Here is a 12815-nt window from a genome sequence, read left to right on the forward strand (position 1 = left end):
CAAAATTTAATTCAGAAAACAGAGGATTGTGCGGCGTGCGTGTTTGTGTAGCTTACCCAACAATACTTCCTGATTTTTGTTCAAGATGTTACGTGGAAACTTCAGCATTGATATAATTTGCATCCACATTTAATTTATTCATCATACATTGTGGATATTGTACAAAATCTACCAAAAAAATATTTTGCATTGCAGTGCCTGGCCTGAAGTGAGAGCACAGACTCAAAAAGAAACTTTGAATCAAGCAAATATATATATGTATATATATATTCCAGATTATCAATGATTCCAGATTTAACATAAACCAGAACGCTGGCCATCATGACCCAACGCTGGATTTCCTAAGGAACTTTTGCTCTTCATCTTGTTGAAACTTCCTTACAGAGAAAAAGTTTCATATCTTTGATTTCAGTTTGCTCCAGATGTTTTGGGGGTAACAAAATCAAACCCATCAGTCTCCCCTGCAGGAAGTTCCTCTAAAATGTTACAAATCTGAGTTTAGAGAATTTGATGCGCTCACACGTATGTCCGGACAAACTTCCAGTTACACAAATGAACTGTTTCTTAATATGTTTCTCACTTCTTTACCCAACTAACTGCAAATGCTTCAGTCTCACCAGCTTTGGTCAGAGACAATAAGAAGAAAAGTGAAACTATCCGAATCGACTTCATAGTCCAAGATCATGAGCAAAGACAAGGAGTTTGGAGTGTTTAGACAGTAAACATGAATATGTAAACTTTAGAGCAAATAAAGGACAGAAGGAACCGTATTCACTGCATGTGTTATACAGCCATTCCTTTATATAAAGAAATCAGGAGAAACGTTAAAACAGTGAGATGTTGGCTCAGATTAATATTTTGTGAAGGAATCATGATTGTAAAGGGAATTACAATCCCTTTACAATCATAAAAGAATGATGCATGACTTTCAGTCTTTTAAAAAAAAATGTGAAGGCTTTTATATGCTGTTTACTTGTATTTATCCCCCTGAGTTTATATTCTGCAGCTCCAGCTGCAAGTCTGTTGGTGATTTTGTTCAACAGTTTTGAAGAGAAATACAGACTGAAATTTTTGCCCATTACTCCCAGCAAAATTAGCTCAAACTTGATCATATACAGTAAATTTTAATACTTAGGGCACAGAATATGAGGAGGTCTGTTCTTGATATTTGCACCTTTATTCATAGTCTGTAATTGCATGTTTTTAATGGAACTTGCGTCTGTTTTGCTTTGCACATGAAAACTGCTGTGTGAATGAAAACGTCTACAAATTAAACATCGTTTTTCTTCCTTTCTTTATGACCGCGTTGAAGTTATCCAGCCTTCCAGCTGCTGGACTTTTTCAGCTGGAGTTCATCATGGCTCCTGATGGTAAAACTCCACCTTTCTATTGCAAATACTGTATGCTCAATTTCAACCACTGCAATGACACTAATGTCATTTTTCTTCTTTGACAATTTAGTTTTAATTTCTTATACTTTTATGATAATCGTGTTTTAGTTTCTTTGCTGTGTATTTATTATTTGTATTGCTCACATTTTGTTTTATTGACAACATTTGTGTAGTTAAGCCATATTAACCCTGATTATATAGTCTTCTTTTTTGTTAAGAAAGACAATTTGAGCATTGTCCAGGCTGAAAAACAGTTTTTGGCTAATTCTGGTGCATTTACAGAAATGTTAATGAATGTGCATTAAAACTACCAAATAAATTAAAATATCTGGAGTTTCTCAAGATGGACAAGAATTTATCCCCAGGTCTGTCTTAGGAGGCAAATGGAAGTATGAATCAAAATAAATAAGCCATGATTTAATCAAATTACCTTTCATAGCAACATCTTGGTTGTCATAGTAACCTTCATGAAATCCATCTTTGCTCCTCACCTGTTTGTAATGGAATTACCTGCGTGACCCAGATCATTTAAAAACTTCTTTTAAATGACTCAGCAAAAACACTTTATGATTAAAGTGGCGTTGTGAGGATGTCTGGCATCAATCCTAATTTATTTCATAAATGTACTTTTCTTTAAGGTTATTAAAGGACGTTCAATTTGTTTTAAAATTTTAAACTTTTCTCTTTAAGACTGCACTTAGATTCATCAAACAGAATCGGGTTTCTGCTGTTAGCATGAAACAAAAACGCAGCTCATTATCTGCGGCATAATGAACCAGTGTGTCTGGTTCACCAACCAGACACTGATCTGTTAAATATGCACCACAAGGTATTTGAAATCGAGACAATCTTGGTCATTAAATCGGTTCATTAAATCGGTTTGCTTCCCACCATTGAGCAGAGACAAAAGCAACAGAGGGTCAAGGCTTTGGGAATGTCATTCTAGAAACTTAATTTTAGCATCTTGTATCAGATATTAAATAAATTTAAATGTGTTTCTTTATTCTCCTGGAATATCCAGCTGTGTCCAACTTTCAGTCATCTAGCTGTTGGTTAAAGATCAACTCAGACTCTCTTCTCTTATTATTGCATCCACTTTAGTGACCACAAGCAACCAATCAGCTCACAGCATAATGCTACCACCAGCTTCCTTGACTCTTTCTAAAGTGTACACTGGGATTGCAGTAGCTTCCAGTTCATTTCCAGTTCCAGTTACTCATTACTGGGGTGTTATTTAACATTCTAGAGATTTCCCTTTCATCTGAGAAGTCATTTTGAGTCTTAAGACATCCGTATTATTTGTATTCACACCCAGCAGTCTGAATTGATGATCTTGGACTCTCCTGTAATGGCTTCAAATACCTTTCTTAACTTCTAGGTTCTCTCTAGATCTCAGCCAAGCACAGCCTTATTTATGGTGGAAACTACACACTGGAGTCCTTCGTAATCCCTAAAAAAATGTTTTAACTATCAGCACAACTTGTTAAAAAATAGCTGAATGAACGCAAAAAACATAAATCTGAGCATTTATCTGGATTATAGAAAACCTAGAATAAATTCAGACATGCTGTACAATCCTACCCCCAACAAAATATAAAGTTTTTAATAAATTATAAGGTAAATTAATATGATAGAAATGCTTACAATGAATGGATTCAAAAGTCTGATCAAAACATAAAACTAAAATAAGCTCCCATTTAGATACTGTTAAACCAAAACTCCTTCCAAACTGCATCGGTGATTCTGGCATGAATGTTTCCCAGTGTAAGCCCCTCCTGCAGACGTCGTCCAAACATTTCGGTTTAACTAAATTAGACTCTCGGCTGGGATAAAACTCAGCGCAAATCCGCAAAAAGCACATAAGCTGTTTTTCCTCTTCTCAACAGAGAGTAGAGGTCGAACGCTGAACACATGGGGATGCAGCTCCCTGTGGACTGCACATCCAGAAGAATAATAGAAAACCTGTTCTGGGTACCAACTACAGATAAGGCGCATCACTCCCTTTTCTGACCTGGGCAACTGCCTTATGTTTAATATCTGAAAAGGCCACCAACAAGCAGTCAGATAAGATGATAAAATCAGTAATTTTCTGCCTCTGCAGCATAACACTTGAAAAATAACATCCTAAAATAGACCAGAATTATAACAGTAATAAATGACACAAATAAAAGTTAAGTTCTTGACAGTGAAAACATTCCAGTTCCATGAAGCATTTAAAGTTAAATAACCGTCACAATTACAAAACTTTCCTTCGACATGGCAGAGAACTTCAGCCACCTGTCAAATAATATTTAGACACTGGAACAAAAAAAAAGGCACTGGAAAAATGTTCTGGTCTAAAGCAACTAACACTACAATCCTTTTTTCCCCCATTTTAAAAGTTACAAATATAATTTTCAACAGAGTCTTAAAAGTGTCTAACATCTACAGCCGGTGCACGTACAAATTAATTAAAACAAAACAAGCTCAAACAGTAAAATGGCTGCGTTTTAGTTTTAAATTAATTCACCAACCTTTGTGATTAAACTCCACTTATCAGGTTAAATGTCAACATAAATATGGTCAATCATAGCTTTCAATTCTATCATAAAACAAATTATTTTAAAATGGAATTATGCTGCGATCTGAAAAACTGATCTTCAGAATGCAAACAACTCAAGAGCCTTAAAACTAAACATATTTGTTAATGTTTCTGACCAACACATCAAGCTGAGGGCACATGTCTAAACTAAGGGATTTTTTTTTTTCAATTATCCTAAAGGGTAATATGATATTCAGTGTGAAAATATCAAATAACATTTACACCTTTTAGTTGTTTAAACAGTTTCAAATGTAGAGCTTCAGATCTTTTAGTTAGAAGCAGCAGGATGGATTAATCTGATTTTTACTTCTAAAAGCTGCAGGAGAGACGATCCGAGAAAAGCAACAAAAACTGCACTGAGATCTTTAATGCTGCTGTGCGATTTTTAAACAAAGGTGCTGATTTTAAGCATTTACTTGTTGTGAGGACCACTAAGATGTTAAGCAGGTTCTTATGCTGGTTCTCCTTTACACCGTGTGAAAAATCAGCGGCAGGTTTCAGGCTGCTGCTGCTATAGCTACAGCAGAGAGGAGGACGGCGGCCATGATGGCCGAAGCTCAGTCAGTAGATCTGTTTCAGAATGATGAGATCAAGTCAGACGAAGCCACTACGTGTTTAAATCCGGTTCAGATCTGAAAAAAGCTGCCAAAAAAAGAGGATCAAACTCCATCAGATTTGAACAGCTGCACATCTTTGACTCATCAGCTCCCCTTTCTCTGTCTCCGACCTTCATATTGGAGACGTTTTCCTTCATCTGCCGACCAACGTGTTCCCCTTCACAACATTAAGTTTCCCTCGGCACTGCTGACCATCTGGTCGTCTATAGACGTTCTCTGTTCACTAAAACAAACCTGATCTTAACTCCCAGGATGAGGTTTTGTGTCTCTGGATCATTTCTGTGAAACTTTCTTCCTCCATCCTTCAGAGAAAAACATCCAGCTCTTCTGGATGGGGGAGTTTCTGATTACTAATCTTTTGAAACATACATGGTGATTTTTGTTGTAAATTTGGTATCATTTAGTTTTTCAGAGAGTCTAACATCTCTCTGTAATTATGCAATCTTAAGTGAATTGAATCTGTTTCAAAACGTTGACTTTGCCTTGATGAAAATCCTCAGTGAGTCTTATTTACATTTTTGCTCATTTTTATTTTTCTCTTCTTCTTTTTCAAACCACATCAAACATGTGGAATCTGGGAGATTTTTTATTTTTTATTTTACAAGAATGATTTTTAAAACATCTAACTCTAACTGATTTTCACTAGTTTGTATGTTGAGGGATGCATTTAAGTTGTAAGGGAAGTAAGCGGAAAGCCAAAAAATGTTGTCATTTTCCTGCAATTAAATCAAATAAACCTCTAAGTTTGAGCAGATTAAAATCCTTTCCTCCTTCTATTTGGTTCAGATGTTGCATCTGTTGCAGCGGCGGCTCGTTTTCCAGCTCAGTGACGGAGGAAGAAGCCGTTCATCCAAATCTCAACACAAAACCTTCCCCACATGTGCTTGCATGCTGCTGCCGCTGTTTGTTTGGAATTCCTCGGATAAATGTGGGAAAACTCAGCCGAGCCGAAACAAATCCCAGTTTTCGGTTTAATCCTTGTAAAATCAAAGGGGAATTTTTGCAGGACTTCACTTGTCTTTGGAATAAAAATCTCTGGAAAAAGTGGAAGAATATTTTAATGCTTAGCCCTCCCCTCCCCTTCATTCCTCAGCACAATCATGCTTGTGTTTACGAGCCTCAGAGACTCTGCTGCAGAATCTCACCTCGTCCAGGATTATTTGGATTTTCTGCTGCTGGGAGGAACTTTTGCAGTCTGGAACGTTGGTAATGGAAAGAAGAAAGAGACCTAAAAAATGAAGAATGTTCTGATGGAAAAAATATACAGCAGCTTCAATATATTCTGCATATATTAGGAGGGAGCTCCAGAAAATGCAGTCAGAGATAAATCTACTTTAGGAGAGTTCAAATCAATGCTTTTGGTCAGAAAGACCAAAAACAATAAATTATCAGGTTTTGAAGTGAATTTCAGGGCGCGGTTATTTTTAGGGCTGCATTTTGTATCTCACTGGACTCCCATATGCAGATCTTTTTCTGTATATCAACCGAAACACCCGCTGCTTTAAAATGTTGCATTTCAAATTAAATGACAGAAAGGCATGAGAAAAAACAGACGTTGCTGGAAAAATAACCAACAAAATGACTTAAATTGCGCTTATATTTTTTATTCAGATTTAATTTAGTTCTTTTTTTTTCATATTTGATTTAATGCTGGATGTTTGACAAACATATCCACCTGCAAACACGTTGTTTTTGTATCGGGTATTAGAGCTTTTACCTGCGTCTTGTTTCTGTTTCTGCTGCTAAACAATGAAAAAAAAAATTCTATTCCAGTTTAGCTCATTTTGCCTTCAGATTGATCTGTACCTCACAGAGGTTCTTATTTATCTACTTAGTTTCATATTTACATAAAATTATATTTATTCACATCTTTCACAGATACAATGAGACATTCATATCTAGTTACAAAGATGATCTTTTACCAACATTTGACTCATAATTTTCTTGAAACCAAGTTTGAATTTCTGAAAACTGATGTACAGGAATTTATTTTTGTATCTTTTTCATGACAGAAATTAAGATATTTTACACTCTAACTGAGAGATTAAATAAGATTCATTATAATAATCATATTTACAAGACCAGATAAATAAAAGAAAATACGTTTTTACACCCTGAAACACAAATCAGCTTCAGATGAGCTTCCTTTCTGCTGCTGTTTCTGTAAATTTAATTTACATCTTTTTGGTTTGGAGATAAAAACACATTCTTGTTCCAACATGTTGGTAATTGCGATTTGCTTAGTGAAATTTGTCAGAAACCCAAACAGGTTCCGCTTTAAGATTGGATCATTTATCATTTTGCCTTCAGTGAAATCCAAATTCAAACTTCTGATTTCTACAATTTCAGCCGGAAGTTCAGCGCTGTGAGCGCGCATGGTGTGCGCGCAGAGCGCCGTCTTCCGCTGCCATTTAATGATGTCACTTTATTTCTAATTAATTACACACGAGAGCTTGCGCAGCGAATCTGCACGTGCACCCACAATTAACATTCACAACCGGTCACTTGGTGCACCGTGAGTGCGCGCGCTACGACATAAAAGGAGTTTTAAATTAAACATAAATAAGCGTCACAGAGACAATAATAAAACGATATGTACACCTGTGCAACATCACATCACGCGCGTCCCCGTCTCCATCAGCTGTCAGAGTCCGCCTCGCTTTTAGTCCCGTCCGTTTTCTCCGCTTTTTTGCTCCATTTCTGAGAGTTCTCCGACTCCTCGGAGGAGGAGCGCTTCTGCCGCCTCCACTTGGCGCGCCGGTTCTTGAACCACACCTGCAGGACACAGGAGGCAAGAAGTGAGAAAACTCTGATGGCTTCCCACTATGATTTATAAACAATTTTGATGGCAAAAAATGCAGACCTTAATGTGTTGCTTTTCTTGGGATTAAGATTAACGCTTAAAAAAATGAGATTAAATAATCTTATTTGTTCCCGTTTTATTTATTAATTAATTTATTTTAAATTAATACTATCTATATTGCCTTTGCTTTTTTTCACACTTTCCTTTCCACCGGTAAATATTGTTAACACACTGGGTCTCAATTTCAAGAGAAATTTTAGACAAGAAAAGATACGCATAAAGCAGCGCATAAACTGAAAAGCTTTATTACTGAATCAAATCGCCGAATTTAATATTTAACAAAAGGTTATAATTTTGTAAAAATGAATTATCAAATAAATGGACCAGTGATTCAAATAGTTTGAAAAGAAATACATTGGAATGAAGCAAAAACTAAATAAAAAAAATAGTAGGAATAATAATAATAATAATAATAATAATAATAATCCACATTAATTAAACATAAATGCGAGATAAATAATAAATAATAAAATCCTTTATTACGTTCCGCTCTAGGGTACTATTATATTTGCATATATACATATCCACCATGCTAATATACTTCTGTAGATATGCATGTACTTTTTACAGTCTGTATTCTTATATTATCTAATTCTGCAACTAAATTTATTTTTAAAACTAAAAATGTTTATTTAATAATAATAAATAATAATAATAATTAATAATAATAATAATTAATAATAATAATAATAATAATACATGAAAAGAGATAAATGTCTTCCTGAATTCAATCAACATTTAAAAAAGAAAAGAAAACGTATCTCACCTCGACTTTCTCCTCCCGCAGGTGAACTTTCCGGGCCAGCTGCTCCCGCGTCCCCACGTCCGGGTACTTGGTCTCCTGGAAGAGGCCCTCAAGAGCCTCCAGCTGCTCGTCGGTGAAGATGGTTCGATGCCTGCGCTTCCTGCGGCAGTGCAGCTGGTTGAGGAGCTGCAGCTCGGTCCGCGACAGGCTGCCCATGTTCATGTAGGACATCATGTGGTGAGGAACCGGGGACAGGAGCACCGAGGCCGGGCTGTCGTAGCCTGTAAGACGGGGACAAACTGAAGCGTCTGAGGCGCAGAAATGAGGATATGTCGTAGATGTATATGCTATATAACTTGCATAGCCTATGTTTGTCTAATTTTTGTTCATCTTTAAGTTTTTCTGCAGTTTAAAAACTTTTTTCCTGATCTAACAGAACACTGAGGACAACACAAACAACCGAAAACAGAACAGCAGAAATCCGATGAAATTTGAAGTTTTAGCTTAAGAAATCAAAAAAGCGGAATGTTTGCGCATTTAACATCTTCTTGTCTTAAAACACTTCTAAAGTTGTGAAAATATTATCATATTTGTAAAGGTCAGAGACGATGTTCAGATTTGCTTTTAACGATCATTTTTAAAAGTAATACAACTAAAACAATTCAACAAATGCATATTTATCTTATTTGCGTCACAGGAAAATAGTAATTTACATTTTTGAGAAACATATTTAATTTCTATTAAGCTGTGAATTGAGAACTGTGGGAGGGGGAGGGGGGGTACCCTACCTGCGGGGAAGCAGGGGCACTGCTGCGGACTGAGGCCGGGCACGGCCCCGCAGCAAGGCGGACCTCCTCCGGGCCCCTGGACCTGCAGCTGTCCATAGTAGTAGCCGTTATATCCGATCCTTGCCCCGCTCAAAGCGTGGACCCCCGGCGGGGACGGTCCGCGGGCGGCCGAGTACAGTCCGCTGTAGTCGGTGTAGATCGTGTCCGTGAGGCCGGCGGGCAGCACCACGGGGCCGCTCCGGTGCAGCAGCAGCGGCTCCTTACAGCTCGGCCGTCCGGACAGGATGCTGTCGATGCTAAACATCCCGGCGGGCATCACGCGGCTGCGCGGAGGAGGAAAAACTGGATCAAACTGGGAATCAAAACTCCTGAGGAAGCGGAAAGAAAGTTCAGGCTGAAGGCGACATGGTGACGCGGCTGCGCTCTTCTCTCCTCTGCACGCGCTGCAGAGCCAGCTCCCGTTCAGGATGCGAACTGCTGCGCGCGGGGTTGCTCTTATAGGCCGTGACGTCACGGCGCAAAGGCTGCGTCAGGCCGGGTTGAAGGGCCGCGGGTTTGTGTATTGAGAATTAATTGAATTAAGATAATCCGCAGTGTTTGCAGACTAATGGAAAGGCGCTGTCGGATCACGGAGGCTCTTCCTGTGGAGTAATCCGATTATTTCCCCATCGTCGGAAGCATCAGAGGGAACAGCGGCGTTAGTGCGTGCAGGCCGCCAAACATCAGGAGTTTGGATCATTAAACATGTTTAGATTCGGAGTCAAACTGCAGCTTGCAGGCTATTTCATAGACCTCTTCACAATCCGAATTGACTCTGCTTTTCACACTGAAACAAGATTTTAATCGGCGCCTTCATCTGTTTTTGCGCATATGATCCAAAATGAACCTGATTTCATGTCAGACGCAAACTGCCGCGTATTAAATCTGATATTCCTCTCATTATCCGGCCTCCGCTCTGCTCTCTGTGGGGAATAAGTCAGTCTCCCCCCTTGGCAGCAGTTTCCTCTCCCCCCCTCTTCCCTGACCGGGATAAGATAACGGCCCATTATCGCTTCCATTCAGGCCCCTAAAGGAGAACAGATCGGGACTTTACGCAGCTAATCAACACGACCCCGAGGCTGTGCAGGAACGCGGATTCCCGCTGCAGACCTTAATGGAAGCTGTTGATTGCATTTAAGACTCAATGGGGAGTTCACACATGCGCGCGTCAGGCATTCGGATAAACTGATGAGGTGAAAATGTGCTGTTCAGATCCGAGGTGTGATTAACGAAGACGTGCAGTTATGCAGAGATAATTTCCAAGTGATTTAAAATGATAAATAAACTTATTTCACAAACTTTAACCCAGGGAGACGGCTAATTGAACATATCGGAATATTTTCTTTAAGAGCCGCATCTTCGTTGAGTTTACCCCGTTTTATTCCAGTAAATGTGTATAAATTAACTGGAATCATACTCTGATTCATGCAGCTCATAATAAACTTGATATATTTCTTTTTTTTTATTATTTACTCCGCGTAGGATGTTTCATTCGATCTGAGATTTAAAAAAAAAAAAACTTATATTTAGATTATAATTTTATTGCCATGAATGCTTTTTCACTTCACCAAGAAGTTAAATGTAATCTAAACATTTGCAACTACAATGGAGGGGGGTAAAGGGTTCAGTATTATCAATTTGCACATTTTTTTATAACTATTTTTATTTTTTATTTATTTTTATTTTTATTTTTTTCACTGAGTGTAAAGTTTTGTTCAGCCCGTCTTTAACTGGACCCGTCCTCATACTGAGTGATGAAGCCGTCGGGTTTTTTTTTTTTTTTTTTTTTTTTTTTTTTTTTTTGCGACTGAGAGATTAAAACCATATTTACCTCTGCATATGTGCATATTGCAGAAAAATGACCCTGAAAGGAAAACAATATTTACTATCAACTGAACAGATTTTGTTTATTACTCATTTCACCGCAGTTTGCATCAACTGGAGCTCATCTGCAGGAGGAGGTGCGAACACCTTCTCTGGCTTCGGGACAACATTTCATTTCTCTCTGAGCTTAAACTCTAAACTGTTTGTATTTCCACAGCTTCACAAAAACAAATTTTATGCTGATTCGAGAGATTTTCGGAATAAATAAATGGTTTTCATTCAAAAAGGCTCAAGTATTCTTTTTTTTTCCCTCCCCTACAATCTACGAAGAAAAAAAATTTTTATATACATATTTCCTTTATTTCTGTGATGCAGTCACTCTGTGATTGCAGTCGTCTGCATGCTGTTATTATTTTTTCGCATTTATTCTTACACTTTGCTGCAGAGAGGTAGCGAGAAGAATAAAGGATTTCTGCAAAACCAAACGTGTGTTTGACATGAAAAGCAACAGAATAGAAACATCACAGAACAGCCAGATAGATAGATAGATAGATAGATAGATAGATAGATAGATAGATAGATAGATAGATAGATAGATAGATAGATAGATAGATAGATAGATAGATAGNAGATAGATAGATAGATAGATAGATAGATAGATAGATAGATAGATAGATAGATAGATAGATAGATAGATAGATAGATAGATAGATAGATAGATAGATTTCTCCTCATATGTTCTAGGTGTGTATTTGAAAGGAGACATAAAGCGGACTAATCTGTTTTAATCCCATCTACCATCTCTAATACACACGCACACACACACGCACACACCTACGCACACACACACACACACACACACACACGCGCGCGCGCACACACACACCTGCATGTCTCTGGGCTTTTTTTTTTGTTAAATCTATCGGTCTGTGTTCAGACTCTGATCTGTTCCCCACCATAAAAATACCTTTTGCTGCTGCTGCCGCTAAAACCAAACCGCAAAGAGGCTGCTAACTTCACCACAGATTTAATATCTGCTCCGCACATCAAAGACTACAAATACCAGAATATGGTTTCTTTTCAATCTTGAAACAACAGCTGGAACAAAGTTCAGAAAATGATCCTTTTCTGCAGCTGATTTAAAAAAAAAAACTTTTCTTTATTTATTATCTTCGCTATAAAAATTCCAAAGACATGTAAACCCAAAGCTTATACAAACTAATAAATGTAAATGTTGCTTTAAATAATCAATTTCATTCAATCTTATAGTTTAGAATACCTTTTAGGTTTTGCTCAAGAAAGCTTTAAACATAAATTGAACATGGAATCTTATATTTTCTAATTTGAGAAGGTTATTTCTAAATGTTTTATTTAGTTCCAGTGAGCTGAATAAAAAATTAAAGGAGAGAAACCAATAATATAGCCATCAGAGAAAATAGCCAGAGGAACACAAAGTTAAGGCTCTGTTGAGTTCCTTTTTAGTCCTTTTGATCTCATCTAATTCTTCACAAATAAAATTCTTTCTATTATTAATAAAATTAATTTCATTCTTTCCAACCTGTTCATCATGAAGCAACACATTGTTCAAATGAAAGAACTGTTTCTTTGTTTTGAGCAATCAGATTACCTAAATTGTGACACTATCTGTTTTGTAATTTTGAGGAAATTTGCAATAGAACCATTGATTTTGAACATCTTTTCAGCAATGTCATATGACTGTGTAACGCTATTTTCTTCCAATGAGATAATAAATTGTATGTAAATGAAAATATTGAATCAAATGATCATATTTGACAGGGTTAGTTGGAAGTACTGCTGTATGTTCAACACAAATGTCTTCTCTCTCAAAGGGCTGCAGGATTGCAATTTCCAGAAAGGCCAAAAACCTCAGAGCATCAGCTCATTGAAGATGCTGCTGCAAAGATTTGGATGAAAATATCGTCAGCTTTTCTTCCCTGGTAGAAATG

At 37.4% G+C, this 12815-nt stretch overlaps 2 protein-coding genes across 2 annotated transcripts in view; both read right to left on the reverse strand.

Annotated features, from left to right (window-relative positions):
- Positions 1-6172: 6172 nt before the first annotated feature.
- Positions 6173-9450, reverse strand: LOC103138766 (homeobox protein goosecoid). The gene is made up of 3 exons (XM_007553103.2): positions 8986-9450; positions 8219-8478; positions 6173-7364 (listed from the first exon to the last, which is right to left on the reverse strand). Exons 1-3 carry the CDS (start codon positions 9299-9301, stop codon positions 7227-7229), a joined length of 714 nt encoding a protein of 237 aa, XP_007553165.1. The 5' UTR covers positions 9302-9450; the 3' UTR covers positions 6173-7226.
- The window catches only part of LOC107832891 (homeobox protein goosecoid-like), a 4943-nt gene continuing 1502 nt past the window's right edge, over positions 9375-12815 (reverse strand). Inside the window, exon 3 of the mRNA XM_016671988.1 lies at positions 9375-9509. Within this exon, the coding sequence (XP_016527474.1) occupies positions 9375-9509 (135 nt within the window). The remainder of the gene's footprint in view (positions 9510-12815) is intronic.

This window comes from Poecilia formosa, unplaced genomic scaffold (assembly GCF_000485575.1).
Source record: "Poecilia formosa unplaced genomic scaffold, Poecilia_formosa-5.1.2 Scaffold54, whole genome shotgun sequence".
In the NCBI taxonomy this organism is placed as follows: domain Eukaryota; kingdom Metazoa; phylum Chordata; class Actinopteri; order Cyprinodontiformes; family Poeciliidae; genus Poecilia; species Poecilia formosa.

Coding starts and splice junctions, on each gene's coding strand:
- LOC103138766 (XM_007553103.2), bottom strand. CDS start 9,301: ATGCCCGCCGGGATGTTTAGCATCGACAGCATCCTGTCCGGACGGCCG. Junction 8,479..8,985: donor GTGCCCCTGCTTCCCCGCAG/GTAGGGTACCCC, acceptor CCCGTCTTACAG/GCTACGACAGCCCGGCCTCG. Junction 7,365..8,218: donor TGCGGGAGGAGAAAGTCGAG/GTGAGATACGTT, acceptor TGTGTCCTGCAG/GTGTGGTTCAAGAACCGGCG.